Source organism: Oreochromis aureus, linkage group 18 (genome assembly GCF_013358895.1).
Source record: "Oreochromis aureus strain Israel breed Guangdong linkage group 18, ZZ_aureus, whole genome shotgun sequence".
NCBI lineage: Eukaryota > Metazoa > Chordata > Actinopteri > Cichliformes > Cichlidae > Oreochromis > Oreochromis aureus.
Window position 1 is genome coordinate 5,553,251 of NC_052959.1, and position 19,287 is coordinate 5,572,537.

The following is a 19,287-nucleotide window of genomic DNA, read 5'->3' on the forward strand; positions in this document are numbered from 1 at the left end:
AAATCTTGCAACACTCTAGTGTACTAGTGAGCTGCAAATTAGCATAATAGACACCCTTTATACTTGACAGCTAAGCTAATTATTTGCAGGCTCCAGCTACATTGTTAAGAGATTGATCTTCTCATCTGTCATCAGTTAACTAAGAAAATGCATTGCCCAAAATGTCAAACTGTTCCTTAAATGTAGATATGCAATACTCCGTGGAGCTTCCAGGATTTATAACATTGTTTGTTTGTTTTCTCTGACACTGAGCCTGAGCTATGTTCCTGCTACTGTGTGTAATAGCTAGCTGACGTTATCATCTGTACAGACCACCACGCATGCACAAAACTCTGTGTTCTGTCATTTTCTTCACCATTTTTGCTAACTATAACCTTCCTGTAATCCTCCAGCTTGACAGTAAGTCGATCATACTAAAGATAATGTAGCTATAACTGTTTATTTTGTAATCCTCACTCAATCAGCTGTTCAGGTTGTAAACTGCCATGTAACTGTTTCGGGGCTCACTCTGGTCTGTTCAGCATGTTGGATTTTGGCAGGTGCATGATTCTGTGAAATTTGTAGCTGTTTGTCTGAATGTGCATAACCGTATTTTCTACTCTCCGTGTCAAACAAAGTGAAATAAACTGGACAAGAGGAAAAATGCAAGTCTTCTGTGCTGCTGTACGCCTGCGGTTTGACCAGCAGGTAGCACTGTGAGAGAATTTATGAAACATGCATTAGACTTCAACTGTGAACAGTTGATAGAAAGTGTATAGAATGATTTATTTAATTTTTTTTTTTTTAAAGGACATGAGAGGAAAATAAAATATGTTTTTTTTGTTTTTGTTTTTTAAGAGGATTACATTAAAGGGACTCTATGACACACTGGAAAATTCTCCTCCACTTCAGGTTAAACAAGTATAGTATTTCCATATGTGTAGCGCTGAAAAACCATCTGTCTGCTGTGTCTCTCAGTCTCTTTCACTCTGTGTGTGTGTGTGTGTGTGTGTGTGTGTGTGTGTGTGTGTGTGTGTGTGTGTGTGCGTGCGTGCGCGCAGTGCTGATTATGCAAATAATCATTAGACAATTGTACCAGGAAGTTTCACTAAGAAAGAAAAATCCCCAACCAGTTCCTCATTCACTCATTGGTATAACAGTCCAGGTCGGCCAGCTGACCCACTTGTCAAACCACCTCAACACCAGCGCACTGCGTGTGTCACCCACTTCCATGTCAAGCACAGAGAGGACGTAGCTGAGGAGTGAAACGGTTCTACATTTTGGATTAACCGTTTTCTTAACCTGGGATACAGATTGAGAGAGGTAAGCTGTAATGTATACTGAGTCCAAGTGACATCAGGCAGACGCATGCTTGATTTACACAGACGCATTAGGAGAGGTAAAAGTGTATGTAACTTTTTTTATTAGTAGGAAAAAGGTAAATGTAAGAAGTTTTATTAAATTTAATTATTTTTTGTTTGTTTGTTCTGTGTTTTTGTGGATGCTTTATTAATTAAGCACTGTCATAACTCACATGAAGTATAATTAATTTAAGGAAAGTTCTCTACAGTGCAACATGTTTAAAATCAATGCTTTATTTTCTATTATAAAAGTTTTATTCGTATGGTTTCATATATGGTATAGCGACGGATTAAACATTAAAATTCACTGCATTTATTCACGTATCCAGTCTTTTCCTCAGTCTATTGCAAAAGGAGGAAGTGTGTGTGTGTCATAGTCCAATATATCGTGCGTGTGTGCCCCTAAGCCGTTCAGACCCCTAGTTTCCGGCTGTTTGCTGACAAGTTAAAAATATAACAGAGGCACTGAACCAACAAAGTGCAAAACAAGCCTGTGCAAACCTGCCAAACCGCTGGCTAATGGACTCATTCACTGACCTTTTTCTACCAAGAAAAATATGGTTTCGCCTTTTTCCTTACATTTACTCCCTGCCATCTCAGTTCACAAATGTGTTGTAGGCTGGTTTTCAGGTGTGCTTGTTTTCTATTTGCATTAGGTTAATGGTGTGTTTCCCCCCTAACTCTTAGTCAAACAACTCAATTCAGGCCAGCTAGGTCCAGCAACTTTATTCTGCACTCAGCCCTTCCACATAAATATAAGATATTAACCATTTTTAACATTATATGGTAGGATAGCTGTGTTATGCTATCACCGGCAGCCTAGAAGCAACAGAAGTAAATGCTTTTAGCATGCATAAAGCTAGGTTTTGGTGTTGCTAAAGAAGTACTCTAGTTTCAGATCAACAGTCATTCGTGTTCCTCTCCAGATGAACCCTGTTGTTGGGATTTGTCATATTCTTTCCCTAACATGTATTACTTTACTATTACTGATAGTAATGTTATCAAGTCAAAATTTCCTTTAAGCTGTTTGGCTTGGTTGAAAACCTAATATGCCTCAATATAATAACCTAATAGTATTTCTGCCAGCCTAAGCAGTGCTTTCTCCAATTAGCATATCGTACATTAGCATGCTACCATATGCTAAAGGTGGCTAAAAATCAACATGTTAGCGCCAGCATGTAGAGCATATTAGCTAGCACTAAAAAAACAAACAAACAAACAAAAAAAAACCCACGCTAATTCATTTTTTGTAGGGGTTTTCTTTTTTGTTTTGCCCTGTTTTATTTTCTGACTGTCCTGACACAATTCACCAAAGAATATGTCATCTCCTTAGAACTTCTGTTCTAGCTGTTTGAAAAATTTTAAAGGCTATTTGCTGACCTACAGGACTAGTTGAACATGTTCCCTTTTTCTCTGCGGTTCAGCTACGCACTTTAGTTTCCTGGAGAACGACATAAACTTTTTATTTATTTATTTTTCCATTGTACTTTGAATAACAGGTGTTAAAAACCAACGTGCACTTCTGCTCTACAGCAACATGCTTTGTTCTTTTTTTCCCCTTTTTTTCCCTGTAGGGAAGCACTCAAGTTTATTTGACCTGGTTTAATTTTAGTGCTTTATGTTTTTGTGCTTTTAAGCCACATTGCTTGACAATGTAAGTGTAAAAGGTTTTAAAGGTGGTGTTTCGCACACTCATAGGATGTTTAGTTTTAATTGTCCTCACTGTTGAGAGCATCTTGTCCTCATAGACTCTTATATAAAAATCCTTTTTATGTTCACACATTACCTTTGTAAAATATTTTCATTGTTAAAATCAAGGTACAAATGTCACTTTGTTTGTCCTTAAAACTACAATATAGGAGATACATACTTTTAATGTTTTTGACTTTTATACATTTTAAAACTTATAACACCTCTCTCTTATAAAACCCAACATCACCAGTTAAAAGGTTGTTGGGTTTCTTTCTTTGTGACTTTGTCATCTTTGTGGGCATGCGGTCAGTATGTGTGCATGTAGAATGCAAGTACACACTGGTGGCGGTGGGCTTCATGCTGGTTAGCAGACAGCCACCCACACAAAAGTCAAAATAAGAAAAAACAATGCAGCAAACACGTACATGTTTGATTTCCCTGAACAGAAACCAGCATTGGATAAATTGCAACCATGTCAGAATACAGGGAAGTAGCAGTGACATTGCGACATATTTTTTTCTAAAGTACTACTTTGAGACATTCCCATTCTTATCGAATCTTTGTTGAGTTACAGCAGTAACACCCAGATCTGGCACAAAACGTAGAATTTTTCACCTGAAATATTAGAGTTTGTGTGAGAAGTGCCATGGCTAATGACATTTAGACTACCAGAAACGTTGGTTACCATGGTGTTGCTGAAAGTTAGATCAAAAGACTGTTACTAGTTGTAATCTTGTTAAATATAACGCTGAATCCAGTAAGTCATTAGTCTACCTTAGCATAAGGTATAATAAGCAAAATGGTGAAAGAGCTAGCTTGTCTCTGCCAGAAGCCTGAAGCTTGCATTCAAAGCTCACAAATGAAGATATGCTTATATCATAGAAAATGACATGACTGTATGTATTTTAAACCCACTCAGGTCTGATATAAATGATACAAAGCATGTACTCAGTCCAGAACCTGTGCATGTAAAACCTCATCAGGTCTTGTAAGATGCTAACGCTATGGATATAGAGGCAGAAGTAGCAGAATGTCTCATTCAAGTCTATTTTGGCTACACTGCATCATCAAATCCTCCCTCTGGCTGCTTCTCGTTTTTACTGAAAGCTCTTTTCCTGAAGGTTGCAAAGACAGCAGCAGCTCACTTGGTCACTGAAAGATCCCTAAAAACAGAGCAAGAAATTAAAACGCATTCTAGACAGAACAATCTGTGTTTTGAGCCAAATGGTGAAAAAAACACCCATTGTACTGGAAATACTTCCCCATATAAATATGATTAAAAAAATTTTGTTTACACCTTTTGATGTATGATAGAAAGAGTATTACTCAGCAATGCATACCTTTGCACCCCTATTATGTTAACAATCCAGTTAGAGGTTGACATCATTATTATTATAACTGGTAAAGTGGTGCTGCACATTTCCTATGACATTCCCATAAGATGTAAATCTGTGTGCCAGTATAAAAGTCAGTACAGTCAGTATATTTTATCTACAGAAGATTACTGTGGCGGGGCGTGGTCTGTGGTGCGGCTGCGAGGGAGGCGGACGCAGCTGGACAGCATGAGCAATCACGCCTCATTCACTTATAGGTCCTGATGTGGTTGTTGTTAGTGTATGTGACTGCGAGCTGCAAAGCTGCAGCCGCGTGTAAGGACAGCAACCGAGATAATAAAGATGCTGAGAAGCATGAAACCGAGGTTCGGGTCTGCCGTGGAGTTATTACAGTTACATTTGCACATGTGCAGCAGTTTGTTTTTGTGAAACAACTTCTTATTATCGCTTCTTGTCATCGCCCCCTTTATGTTGAACTTATAAATAACACTGGAAACATGACACCAGTTTGGATCTTTATTTCCACATGTAAGAACTGAAAAGTCACAGGTGTCTGCTGCCACACTTTTTATACGCGTCATTTTTTTCAGTAGGTGTAAATGGTATATTTGTAACAGCTCTCTTCCTTCTTCCTTTTTCTCACTTCCTCGTGCAGACAGAATGGGCTGCATGAAATCCACGCTAAATCAAGGTCTGAGTGGAGGTGTGGACCAAAAAATGGGCCAACACGCTGTGCATTCTGAACAGTCACGCTATGTTAGAGACCCCACCTTTAATCCAAAAGTAAACACGGTAAGTAGTAAGACTGGGGTGGACCTTACACTCAATCTCAAGTGTGGTCGAGTGTTAACAGCAACAAAATCGTTAGATAACAAAAAATCAAATCATAAATGGAAAGCATGCTATTGTTTTCATTCAATCAAAAACTGACTTATAATCGTCATTTGGTTTGTTTTTCATTATTGTAAATGAAGAACAGAATGATTCAGTTTTCGTTACATATTACATCAAAGATGCGACCTTTCTTTTTGTTTTTGAAAACAGTTCCTCAATGTTTCCTGCCTAATAGAATTTCCCATTTGCAAATGATGACATCTATTACAAGGAAATGACAAAAGTCTGTGCAAAAATCTCTATGTAAATGATGTCTGCCTTAAAATAATGGAAGTAATGACGATAGAAAAACACTGTAACTTTAATATTGTTTCCTTTTGCAGAATAACTCCCTGTTACCGGGTCAGGTGTTCCAAAAAATGGAGGGTACGACCCTTTCTTCCTTTATTTATCTGCTGTCTGTTCATTGTTTCGTACTACTATACCGTACGTAGTAATATGGAATTCACTCACCTCAAAGTATGTATACTGAAACAGTTAGGCCCCAGAAATCCTCACAGTCATGAAAGACAAAATCCTCATCTTCTTTTGTTAGTTGTTTAACTTCGACCCATTTTGAGACTTTACCAGCAAATTTTGAGGTTTCAAGGTTTATTTACCAATTTAGCAAATTTACTAAGAAAATTATCTTTCAAAGCTAAACCTTAGAATAAATAAACCATTCAGTCAAATATGTGAGTATAGGTTAAAATAGAAAGTAATCTGAGTCTGGACTTATCTTAGTTATGATAGGTTTTATTTAGAAAAGAGATCCTTATAGGAAGGCTAGTCACTACATTTGACGTGAAAACCATGTAATTTTCCGCATTATATTGAAACTCTTTTAACTTATCAATGTACACAAAGGCGTTGAAGTACATCCAACTAAGTTGCACTTTAAACATAAAGTTATCATTAGTCATTACTGATTGAGACTACAGCTACTTATAAGCAGTGTTGGGTAAGTTACTTTAAATTAGTAACTTAGTTACATTACTAGTTACTTCTCTAAAAAAGTAACTCAGTTACTTCAAGTTACTCGTTACTTTCAAAGTAACTAGTTACTAGGGAAAGTAACTTTGGTTTTACTCAGAATTCTCTTGTTAATGTGTTGCTTCTGTAACTGGATACCCAGCAAGATTGCCAGTCTTCTAGCTTGCTTACTTGCCACAAGTGCACTGTGCCACCTACCAATAGAAAGGAAAAAATAATGTGCACATTTCCACGAGAGAAATCCCACGCCTGCACCGTCGTTGACCACCGCCATGATTCTAGCCTTCTTTTTACATCCAACACAAAAACTGCAGTCGTGGTGCTTTTGATTGTACTCAGAACTCGGAAATTCTGCCTTCTGAATAGGAAGATGTAGGTAACACCAGGCTGCAGATGAGCTGCATACAGAGCTGGACTGGGACAAAAAAAATCGTCCCAGGCATCTTGACTAGAGACCGGCCCACCATTATAGGAAAAATCATAAAGCCTTTGAATGAAAATAAACACTGTTGTGACAGTGATGTACACTGTTCTGATGGTATATATGTATCAATCTATCAATTGTTTGTTGTAAGACTCAGATAATTATTTTTTTAAAAGCGAGACATTTTAAATGAGAATAAGAAAGAAAAGTATTTCCTTATTTACTTTCCCTGTTAATGCCCTACATGGACCCCTGGCAAAAATTTCCTAGATCCGCCCCTGCACAGTTACCAGCTGTCAGCTACTTAGAAAAGGATCCTGGTGTTATTTGTCTCTCAGAAACAGTTCATAACTTCCCTTCAACTCATTCATGTCACCTAAAAGGTAAACCTGTTTCTCCATCACCTGTTCAGCTCTGATGATTCAGTAAGGACATCTCCTGGTTTCATCTGCATGTTTCCCTCTCACCAGATAACCAAACCGATATCATGACCAGCAGCTTTACAGCTGTGGCTCCAGCAAACATCAGCTGATACTAGAAATTAATATTAAATAAATTCTAACAACAGCTGATCAAGCTTAAACGTGCTGCTGTTGTTTAACGCGACATCCGCTGGTTTCCTCTTTCTGGCGCAAAGTGGGCGAGAAATAAACAAGCGAGAAAAGCCGATCAGCTGATCATTGATCAGTTTCGTGATTGAAGTAGAAACAGGAGAGGAGAGAATGAGAGAAGAAGAGGCAGCTGTGCAGCTTCAGCTTTGTGTCTTTTTCATTGTAGCTGAAGTCCGGGACAAACTGTGTTCCTTTTCACCTCAGTACGAAACGCGTAATATTTTCTCTGAATACCAGACGATTCTGTTTTTTACAGGACGGTTGGCAACTCTAATAATTAACCGTATGAACAAAATAAAGTTCAACATCAGTAACATAGCACCCACCCAGCTGTATAGAAACTCCGTCATGCTAGCTAGCACGCAGTACGAAAATGTCAGCATACCGAAAATAAACTCCACCTAAACTTGGTTTATATCTGACTCAGATAGACTGCAGGTCATAACTTCTTACCTGAAGTTCAGTTCACCTGACACGCGGACCGGCGGCCGCTTCGGGTCTCTCCTCTTGCCTCCCTTTTCCTTCATCCACCTGCTGGCTTCCACCACTTGCTAATGTTATTGAATCTGTGGAAGCTCCGCGATATCCACCACAGTAAGTAACGAGTAACGAGCCTATCTAAATCCCAGTAACGAGTAACGCGTTCCTGGTTTTGGCATAATAACTAGTTACCGTGCTCGTTACCACAATAATAACGTAGTTACTGTAACGCGTTACTTAATAACGCGTTAGTCCCAACACTGCTTATAAGTAAGTTGAGTAAACTGTTAAGTTAGGTGCATGCCCTATAATTGCTTCTGTCTGACGTTTCTGTACATGTCATCCCCGTGTCTTTACATAGTTTAAAAATAGCACAACCTTTGTATTGATCTATGAGCCTATTTGCATGTGTTAAATGATGACAATTTTCTCTCTCCTATTTCAGAACAAAAGGGGGTGGGTAAAATAGTGATTGCCCTTTTCCCATATGAAGCTGCACATCCCGATGACTTAGGATTCAAGAAGGGAGAAAAAATGAAAATTCTAGAAGAGTGAGTGTCTGGTATTTCTGGTACACTGATTCATTCTCAGAAAATGCATCATCATTTCTCCAAATGGCAAGAATCACATCCACTTTTATATATAGCCCCCCAGTTTTAGATAGACAAACTGACATCATTTTACATATAAAGATTATTTTTTACTATTTGAATAAAAATCCTTTGTAGTCTGGATTTTTAATCAGGGGCTAAAAAGCGAGAGCGTATTTCTCTCATATTGGCTTCTCTTCATTGGCTCTCTGTTTAATTCAGAATCTGATCTAAAATTCTTCTCCTCACATAGAAAGTGCTGGACGATCAAGTCCTGTCTTATGTTAAAGACCTCATCGTACCACATCATCCCAGTAAAGCACTTTATTGTGGTTCTTAGAATATTTAAAAGTAGAATGGGAGGCAAAGCCTTCAGCTTTCAGGCCCCCCGTCGCCCTCTCCTCTCCCCCAGTCAGTCACGGCAGATGGCTTCTCTCTTCACTAACTCAAAAAAATTCAAAGCAAAAAAAACCCAAATTTCTTTTTATTCTTTCTAATCATGGCCTGGTTCCTTCCTTCTCCATATTTGGTTTCATCTGTCCAAATCTTGTTTTGCTTTTTTGCAAAGCCTAATCTAGCCCACCGGTGACACTCCCTGAGTGTTCTGAACCCTCTATATTTTATTTAGAAAGGCATTTCTCAATTGCAGACTATGACAGTGATACAATGTCCTCACTGCGTCTTGACTTGGTTGTGAAGTTATTTTTCTTAACCAAGGGAACAATCTTTTCAGCATGCACAGTAATTTGGGATTTAGCCATTCCTAAAGTTTTGTGCCATCTTTCAGACAGGCCTGTTATGTTTTTTCAGACTAACGATGGTCTCCCTCACTTGCAAAGAAATCTCTTTTGGCCTCATAGTTGAAATTACAGCGACAAAATATAAAAGTTTAACTCGGTGAATCAATTTCAGGTATTATGTCTACTTCCTCTGTGATGTCCAGTAACATTTGAGCCTCTGAAAATGAGGCTGAGAATGTATGAAAATGAATGTAAACTAAACAGTTAATGCTAAATTTTTGTTATAAAAAAATGTCATATAAGTTTTATAAAAGGTTTCTGCAATGTGTGAATGTATTTCAGGCCCGTGACACAAAATAACATTTCAGTTCAGAAATAATATTTCTCTGAATATAGGAATTAGAAGTTAAACGACGGAATTTAATTTTAAAAAATCATCTTTCAAGACCTTTTCAGAACATCTCTGTCAATGCAAACGATTGTTCTAAAATGTAAATATATATTCATGAACTGACAGACATGGTGAGTGGTGGAAAGCAAAGTCTCTGGTAAACAACAAAGAGGGATTCATCCCGTCCAACTATGTGGCCCAAGCTGACACCATGGAGACAGAGGAGTATGTACTTGTTTCCTAATATTACTTCATGTTATTCAGATTACATTATTCATTTTTGCATTCAGCATCAACGTTGTGTATGTTACCAAATATTTATTATGTTTTTTGTTCCCTGCAGTTGGTTTTTCAAGGACATCACAAGGAAGGATGCAGAGAGGCAGCTGCTGGCACCAGCGAACAGGCCAGGCGCTTATCTAATCAGAGAAAGTGAAACATCAAAAGGTATGGCTACCATAGCAGCTCTGAGATACTGACATACATTTAGCAGCATTCTCCACTTTGAACACGTGGAGTTGTGACATTGTGTGTGCTCGATTTGAATGATCATGAATCACCAGTCACTCTTTTTTTTTCTTCATGATTTTTCCACAGGGAGTTACTCGTTGTCCATCAGAGATGTGGACGCCCAGGGAACAGAGTCGGTGAAACATTACAAGATCAGGATGCTGGATAATGGCGGCTGCTACATCTCTCCTAAAATCTCCTTTCGGGATATTAGCAGCATGATTAAACACTATCACAGTGAGTACAGTGCAGCCAAAAGTTTGTTTTCACACTAAAATGTTGTATCTGTGAAATATTATTTTATATGGGAAAATAAAAGATTAATTTCTACTGCAAGTCCATTTACAGTACTGACTATTTATTACTGCAAATAAAAATAAAGTAATAATGATATCAATTAAACAACCTAATAATGCTATAAATGTAAAGAAAAATACTGTAAATAAAAAAAATAATCTATTATTAAAAGCAATACTGAATACTGTTGATGAAAAACAGCAACACTGTAGCCACTTTTACAGTAACTTCCTTAACAACCTTTTCACAGTGTAGCGTGCTCATGCCTCTTCTAATAAACCTCATATATCCTGTTTGTTTAGTCCACATAAACAGGTTTTAGAAACATACAAGCTGTGGCCTTATGTAGAATTATGCTTTGTATGTAAATGACTGTATGATTTCTTTGGGTGCTTCCTTGTTGCCACATGCTATGTTATTGATTAGGAAGACTGAGCACTGTCTGTGTGTGTGTGCCTTCCAGACAAATCGGATGGCCTGTGCCGTAAACTTGAACGTCCTTGTGCAAAACCCAAAGCTCAGAAACCTTGGGATAAGGATGCCTGGGAGATATCCAAAGACTCTATTAAGATGGTGAAGAAACTTGGAGCAGGCCAGTTTGGAGAAGTCTGGATGGGTGAGTAGAAATGACTTTTATGTCCAAGAGTTGACAGGGGAAGTAATTGCCAAAGAAAGGGAACGCACAATGATTTGACCATTCTAGCCCTTCAAAAAAAGACCACAACGAGGTCCCTTTAAGATACACAAGAGTATTGTTTTACAAAGAGCACGAGAGGTAGGGCATGTGGCCTTTTATCACTGGTAAATTATTACCTCATGAATTCCACGACATTCCCAGCGTTATTTCCGAGAAGGCGACCGGCCTGTAAGTGGCAGATACACGGATTTGGCACTTGACAAGAGAAAATCAAAGACTGGTAGACAGTAGATAAGTAACAAGGGAGCATATCTTTTTATGAGCTCCTTTATGAAGGAACAAGATTTCTAATTCCCTTCTATGATTTACAGTAAACACAGACGCAGGGAAGTGAGCGGTACAAGGAAGTTCCATTTCCCTCTAATTAAAACAAAAATGACTTCCTACTTTTGTTGTCCATGAGGTACAGGACCGCACTCTGTTACAAAAAAAACCAAAACCTCGACCGCCTGCATGTCTGCCTCTGGGCTCAGACCATCCCATTCATGTGTCGATGAGTGTTGTCGTCTGTGGAGGAAATGTTTGAGTCCGTGGGATGATTTGCGTCTGAGGTTTCAGAGGAATGATCACAAACAAATATATGCATATGATTTGTCAAAAGCGCTACCGCAGAGAAGGTTTTATTGCACAGTTTTATGAACAAACCTAAATATAACCCGACGCTGACTTTGTTTTACGGCTTTTAAGCGCTTTTTTCAAAGATTTTTTGTTTTTTGTGTCTTCTGACTTACGCAACTGCGTTTTTCACTTCGTTAAATATAAGGGGAAGTATGTGAGAACAAGTGTGTTGCCATTTGTGCCATCTCTGTTAGTGGGAAATGATGTGATAGTTACATCAATACTTCAAGGTATAATTTTCACTTCAACGACGACAACTGTGTCTGACTCTTCTTTCCTAACAGCATCTTTACAATTAGATTCACTGACAAACCATTTTATAATAAAAATGAGAATTATTGTCAGTGTATTAAAGACATTTTTAATATTAAAAAGCTACATGTGATGAATTTATAGAGGTGTATTCACTGTGGGTCTGGGATAAAAGAATAGAATAGAATAGAATAGAATAGCACTTTATTGTCATTGTACATGTACAATAAAATTGTGTAAAAAAAAACAAGCAAGTGCTATTATTACAGAACCTCTCCTGACTAAATTTACCAGTTGGCAGTACATCCATAACTGACTCCAAAACACAATAAAACTCTGTGAATTATACACAGAGGGAGTTATAATAAGAGTTCAAACAAACCACAACTCACCTTACATCTTTGCATTCAAACTGACGTACTGTATGCAGTTTCCATGCTACAATGTGACATTCAATCAACTCACAAATCATATTATTATTATCATTATGTAAGGCAACAACATTTCCTTTGTTGTTGAGGCAATGTCACAAAAATGAGGTTTTTGTCAGGGTTTTATAACTTGAAGAGAACAAAGCTAACACAACCTGACCAAAGGATCGTTAGAATTGCACAGCAGTTGCATTATCTAATGTAGATATGTTACTGCACCTGCCAGGATCTGAATAAAAGTTATGCAACTTTCAATTTGGGTGACAGATAATATATACTTCCAATGTAAAAATAATTAGTACAACAATTTCCCTTCCTCATGTGCAACATTTAACCTATTTTTCGCCCTGCAGCTGTGCTGATGATTTTGAAACTTCAGAGGTTTTGTATGATGAGTGTGTGTGTGTGTGTGTGTGTGTGTGTGTGTGTGTGTGTGTGTGTGTGTGTGTGTGTGTGTGTGTGTGTGTGTGTGTGTGGGTGGGTGGGTGCTCAGGATTGAGATCTACTGTCCACGGCAAAAAAACAAATTTGATAAAAAGACTAAAAAGACAAACTGCACAGTGGTGTTTGAATCCACCAGTCGGTTGTGCCCATTCTGGGTTCAGTTTGCAGGTCCTCTCCAGGTACTTTGGCTTCCTCCTACAGTCCAAAGACATGCTGGTGATTGTAAATTGGCTGTAGTGTGGGTGTCTGTCTCTCTGTGTTAGCCCGGTGGCAGACTGACAACCTGTCCAGGGGGGGAACACGTTTCTCACCCAAACTGGGCCCAAACTGGACAAATGAAAGAAAATAGATGGATACCATAAACTAGCAGGGTGTTTACCTTACAATATAAAGCTCCTTGAAGCAACTGTTGTTGTGATTTGACGCTATTTAGATAAAACTGAGTCAAATTGAATTGAATTGAATTGAATTGAATTGAATTGAATTGAATTGAACTGAACTGAATTGAATTGAATTTAAATGAACTGAGTTTAACCACCCTAGTATGTTTGTACTTAATATGAAAGGCTTAAACCAGGGGTCTCAAACTCCAGTCCTCGAGGGCCGGTGTCCTGCAACTTTTCCATGTGTCCCTGTTGCAACACACCTGAATAAAATTAGTAGGTCATTAGCAAGAGTACAGAACTTGACTGCATGCTGAAGTGGCAACCCCTAACCCTACTCATGTAAATTTAAGTAAATGTGAGTGTTTGGAAAAATGTACTTCTAAAAGTACTTTTATTGCACCATGTTCATTCACTCATGAGCTGCTGCAACATGAATCAAATGGCTGAATTGCCACCTCAGCATGCAGTCAAGTTCTATAGTCTTGCTAATGACCTACTAATTGTATTCAGGTGTGTTGCAACAGGAACACATGGAAAAGGTTGCAGGACACCGGTCCTCGAGGACTAGAGTTCGAGACCCCTGGTTTAAACACTTTGCTCCTGAATCCGAGGTACAGCTAACAGACGGACTCCAGATCTGCCGTGTCCTGTATGACAGAATTTGTCAGTCAGACAGGCTTCAGTAGACGTGAAGGGGAAACAACAGTTGTTTTTTTGTTGTGGGCCAGAAGTATTGCTGTAAAGGGTATGCATTTCTTCTTTTTGGTCCCACTTTTAGCTGTCGAGAGTTCACACTTTAGTGGAACTTCAACACATACAATTATTTATATTATATGTGTTGCCCCCCAAAAAACCACAAAAAAAGAGTGATGATAACGTCACCGTGCTGAGGTTATGTGGTGTATTCAGGTCACACCTACCTGACTTACCAATAACAGGGTGTTTAACGGATGGAAAGGGTGTCATGCCTGACTTCATAATGACACTGAGTGGCTATATAAGGAAATGCAGTTTTATGAGTAGCAGCAGATCCCAACATTTGTTCCGTGGATTCGGGTTTCCTTTATGCAGTTTTGTGGAATATTCATTTACAGATGTGCCGCATTACATCTGAACTGAAACCACCTTAAAATGGAAACAAAAATCCACCTTTACAGACACTGTAACACGTAAACAAATATGTCCAGTCATGCATCAGTGGTCAGCTTTTGGCAGCATGGCATATTTTTCTCACCTGTCACTGAACTTTAAACAGTAAACACAGTGTTTTCCTTCTCGTTCTTTCTCTTAATTTGCATTCATTGGGTCTAGTTGTTTCAGTTTCCACAAAACTGTTTGTAGAAACGTATTTGTTTACACAGGGAAACATTGAAAACAGTCCAAAGCCACGTAGCAAAGGTTGTCATGCTTTAAAGTTCTTCTTTCCCCATGCGTTCTCCACTCAGCATTCTACAACAACACAACCAAAGTGGCAGTGAAGACGCTGAAGCCGGGAACCATGACGGCTGAAGCTTTTTTGGACGAAGCCAACGTGATGAAGACTCTGCAGCACGACAGGCTGGTGCGGCTCTACGCTGTTGTCACCAAGACAGAACCCATCTACATCATCACTGAATTCATGGCAAATGGTAAATGTCAAAAGTCTTTAAAAAAACTGAACTGGTTATTATGAAATTTTGTGGCCTATAATCACAGAGTCAACGCTCCAGTGTAGGCATAGATGCAGACATGCAAAGCACTGACGCTGTTTTCTGTTCTGTCTCCTCTTCAGGGAGCCTGCTAGACTTTTTAAAGAGCGACACAGGATGCAGACTGCAGCTGCCCAAGCTCATTGATTTCTCTGCACAGGTGATTACACCAATATGCTTCTTCGTGACCTCACTGCTCACTTGTCTCACTACTGTGAATCCTGCATGCTTTCACTTCTCCAAGAAACTTTCTTATTTCAAACATGAGGTCGTTCTGTCCCCGCATCACACTGGCAGTGTCCATCCATCCATCCATCCATCCATCCATCCATCCATCCATCCATCCATCCATCCATCCATCCATCCATCCATCCATCCATCCACATGATCTAATAACAGATTGTTATTATTTGTTTGTAACAGGGGTGATTATTTTTTTCACATTTCTTCTGTTTTATGTAGGTTTTGATTTCTTTCCCTTTCACTCTTATGCTTAAGACTACACACCTTCCTCTTGCTCTGTTACAGATAGCAGAGGGCATGGCGTACATTGAGAAGAAGAATTATATTCACAGAGACCTCAGGGCGGCTAATGTCCTGGTGTCTGAAAGCCTGCTCTGTAAAATAGCAGATTTTGGCTTGGCGAGAATCATTGAGGATAACGAGTACTCTGCCAGAGAGGGTAAGTGTGTATGTATGTGTATGTGCGTGTATGTGTGTGTGTGTGTGTGTCTATGTGTATGTGTGTGAGAATTTGAACACGTCTCCACTTTTTCTGTGGAAGGGGGCTTTCCCAGCACAAATGAGACACTGCCCTGGCTTGATGCTTGTGACAGCGAAACAAAAAGCCCCTTTTGAGAAGTGGAAGCACCCGCAAAGATTTATGTCAAATCAGACACTTTTGGTTTCATGTACCAGTCGCTCCACTTTTGTCTCACTGAAATCACACCACAGTGACCAATACCTCTGATGCCCCCAAACTACACTACCTCCTTTCACACTCCCACAAGGTTAAAATGAAGCAGGGAGTCCTTTTGGTGCAGCCAACATTTCCCCATCATTCGATTAGAAAAAATAAATAAATAAAATGTCAAAAATTAAACATAGTTTTAGAAATATTTTCAGTCAAATTTTGGAAAACTGAATTGTCTGCTCATAAAGTATATACCTACACAGTATGGTTTTGATTTCACACCTGTAACATGCCACGAACTGGAGGACAGTGGAGGACAGGAAGCGAGCTAGGAGACTGATGTGTGGGGTAAACCACCATTTCCAAAACACTGACCATTTAGTGATTGTGAAATTTCAAACATTTGGAATGAACAGGGTTATTCTGAGAGTGCTCAAATTGTGTACTTAGGCGTGGTCAGGGAGGTGACCGAGAACGGGGCTGCTTCTGCAGCTGAGCTTTAGAAATCTTTTTCATAGATAAGGGAACGATATGGCAGAGCAGCTAGACAGAAGCCAGAGTGAGTTAAAGAAAGCCCACACCCTGCCATTTTTCCTACAGTGCATTTCAAGAATTACAAAAGCATTAGAGTCGTCAGCTGAAACACAGAGCGAAGTGTTTAGAAAGCACAAACACAAAGTGTGGTAAACAGCAGACATTCTGAAGAAACATCCTGCAGAGTTCAGAAACCTGAGACTTGGATGTCAGTTTGCCATTTAGCATGGTGATGACCATTTCACTATAGCCAAGACAAGAGTGAAATGCAGTAGAATATTTGTGGAAAGATGGCAGATGCTTGTCGTGCGCATTGTATTGAGTGAATCCCTTCTAATATAATGAAGAAAGGATTTACCAAAAGAGTCTGTGCAATGTAATCAATGAAACACTGAGGATGTGGAGTTCTTCGCAACAATGCTAACCACTCTACCACCATGTCATCGATGACCGCTTTCATTACTTAACTTTTAACATATATGGTGGGAATTTTTCAAAAACCTGTTTTGGCCTTTTTTAATTGTGGGGAAAAAATTCATTCATAATTCATCCTTTTCAAATTAAAGCAACTGTGCAGTAAAGTGTGCAAGGAAGTGTCTGAATACTATTTCTCAAGTGACCTATGAAACCCGTGTGATCACTGATCTGGAACCAGGATGCTGAAACTATTTGCAGTCGACGTTTTGAAATAAATCCAGCTACACAGATAGAATCTAAACCCTTATTTACAAAAACAGAACAGGTGATCTTTGGGATTGTGTGAGGGAATAATAGGAATATAATTTCACAATTTCACAATGTCTGTTTGTGTGTGCATTCCACAGGAGCCAAATTCCCCATAAAGTGGACTGCTCCAGAGGCTATTAACTATGGCACCTTCACCATCAAATCTGACATGTGGTCATTCGGAGTCCTGCTCTATGAGATTATCACCTATGGGAAAATCCCTTACCCAGGTAAATATTCACCGCAGTGCTGTTGATAACCTGCAGCTGGTGTTTTTCCTGTTAATTCATATGGAATCATTAAGTATGCACTGCTTGTGCATTTTAGTTTTTGGTAAATAAATAACGACATGGTATCATGCTTTGCTGTTCTTCCGCACTTGAGTTTACCTAACTTTAAGACCTGCTAATAACCAGGTTAGTTTTTATTATGTCCTGGTATGTAAAACCTTAGTCTTTTTATCATGAGTGTATAAAATGTGATGGATTGTCTTGGATTAAAGGGCCTTGACCTATTAAATTAAAATATTGGGTTCAATAATATGATAGAAATTTTAACAATACAGAGCTCAGATGGAGAACCGTTTGTATTAGGTATGTTTTACCAGTAATATTCTTCTTCATTTATGGTTATTACAGATGACTGAAGCTAAACTAAAAGCTGATACTACTTGTAAAAAAAGCACTTTAAATAACTCAAAATTACAAACAAGTACTCAGAAAAAAAGAAAGCTAATTTAAATCATTATGCACTTATAAAATGAACTAAAACAAGCAAACTAACTGAAAGTATTCAGGAAATCATTTAAATTTTAGTCCCTTTGTTGAACCCTGTAAACACATAGGCATCACAAGCCTATGTTTATTTTTTTATTGAAACTCTGGTATATGTTTGTCGAGACTCAGGTGTCTACGTGACTGAGTGAAGTGTTTGTGTTGATATATTTATTGTATTATACTGTTCTGAACTTCATAAACCTCTCCTCTAACTGTAACCATAACTTTTATAACCCACTAAGCAGTGAGGCGTTATGCTGAGAAAGACTGCCCTCTGCTGGTGACTTTGTGTTCTACTTCGGGTTGGGAATGTGACTCCCTGTGGAAAAGGTTCTCATTGGAAGCCTTTCCAGCAGTATTTACACTGATTTGGTGTCTGCAGGCATGACTAAAGGAGAGGTGATGTCCTCGATACAGCGTGGCTACAGGATGCCTCAGCCCGACAACTGTCCCACTGAGCTGTATGATATCATGATGTCCTGTTGGAAGAACAGACCTGAAGACAGGCCCACATTTGACTACCTACAGAGTGTCCTGGATGACTTCTACACCGCCACAGAGGGACAGTACCAGCAACAGCCGTAGATGGAGACAAAACTGGAGAGACTTTTGGCACATAAAGCTATTTACAAGCTGTTTGCATTATGTTTGGACCTACTTTAGATATGTGATTGTATTTTCTGTTTATATTCATGTGTATATGATACATTCTGCAGTAAGCTGTGTGATATATTCACAGTGACAAAATATAGTTTGCATGATCCAGAATATAGTTTACTGCAGATTTTTAGGGTGTGTAAATATGAGGTTTTGTGCAGTTAAGCCTCAGTGATCTGGATGAATTTTACAAAAACATGAACACAGGAATATAATAGAAGTAAAATTGTATCATATTATTTTTACATTTTACACTGGAGTCTTGTTAATAAGTGTTTAAATAATTAGGGTGTTTGTGAGAGTGACTGAACAAACAGCAGGCATTATACAAAGAATTTGTGAAGCAATGATATGTAGGTTAAGAACACATACACGCAGTGCAAATTTTAAGTGATGATATTTTGGTTTTACAAGCGATAACGATGAGTTTCTATGAGTTTTTGAGCATTGATTTTTCATAAATTTATATTACTTTACAAGAAGAATGATAAATGAATATACACATTTTTACTCAGCCATACCACTCTCTTCAAAAATATTTACATGACGATTATGATTACTTTGCAATTTTTTTTTAGCATGAGAACTTACTTCTTCACAAGCTGCTCTTACTCAATTAAAACACCCCTTATCTTGTTTTTGTTGCTTACTGTTTCAGAGACTTGTTGATGCCCCACTTCATATTGAAGTGCTCTAGCTCTTGCTTCTGTTTTTTTCTTCATCACATCATCATTTCAAATAGGCTTTGTTACTAAAAGGAGATTTATGTTTCTTTTTTTAATAAATAAAGTGCAGTAATTTTATGCTGTATTGGATGCCTTTGTACATATGTGAAAAGAGCTTTAATAAATGCAGCAGGTAGCTTTGTTTCCTTGGTGGCAAATGTATAC

At 38.5% G+C, this 19,287-nt stretch overlaps 1 protein-coding gene across 1 annotated transcript; it reads left to right on the forward strand.

Moving 5' to 3' along the window:
- Positions 1 to 1,136: 1,136 nt before the first annotated feature.
- On the forward strand, positions 1,137 to 19,280 carry lyn (LYN proto-oncogene, Src family tyrosine kinase). Its single transcript, XM_031730736.2, has 13 exons — positions 1,137 to 1,302; positions 5,022 to 5,158; positions 5,584 to 5,626; positions 8,193 to 8,298; positions 9,595 to 9,693; positions 9,812 to 9,915; positions 10,066 to 10,215; positions 10,739 to 10,891; positions 14,549 to 14,731; positions 14,875 to 14,951; positions 15,320 to 15,473; positions 17,063 to 17,194; positions 18,123 to 19,280. The coding sequence occupies exons 2-13, from the start codon at positions 5,027 to 5,029 to the stop codon at positions 18,323 to 18,325; spliced, it is 1,536 nt and encodes a 511-aa protein (XP_031586596.1). The 5' UTR covers positions 1,137 to 1,302; positions 5,022 to 5,026; the 3' UTR covers positions 18,326 to 19,280.
- The last annotated feature ends 7 nt before the right edge of the window (positions 19,281 to 19,287 follow it).

Coding starts and splice junctions, on each gene's coding strand:
- lyn (XM_031730736.2), top strand. CDS start 5,027: ATGGGCTGCATGAAATCCACGCTAAATCAAGGTCTGAGTGGAGGTGTG. Junction 5,627..8,192: donor GGTGTTCCAAAAAATGGAGG/GTACGACCCTTT, acceptor CTCCTATTTCAG/AACAAAAGGGGGTGGGTAAA. Junction 14,732..14,874: donor CACTGAATTCATGGCAAATG/GTAAATGTCAAA, acceptor TCTCCTCTTCAG/GGAGCCTGCTAGACTTTTTA.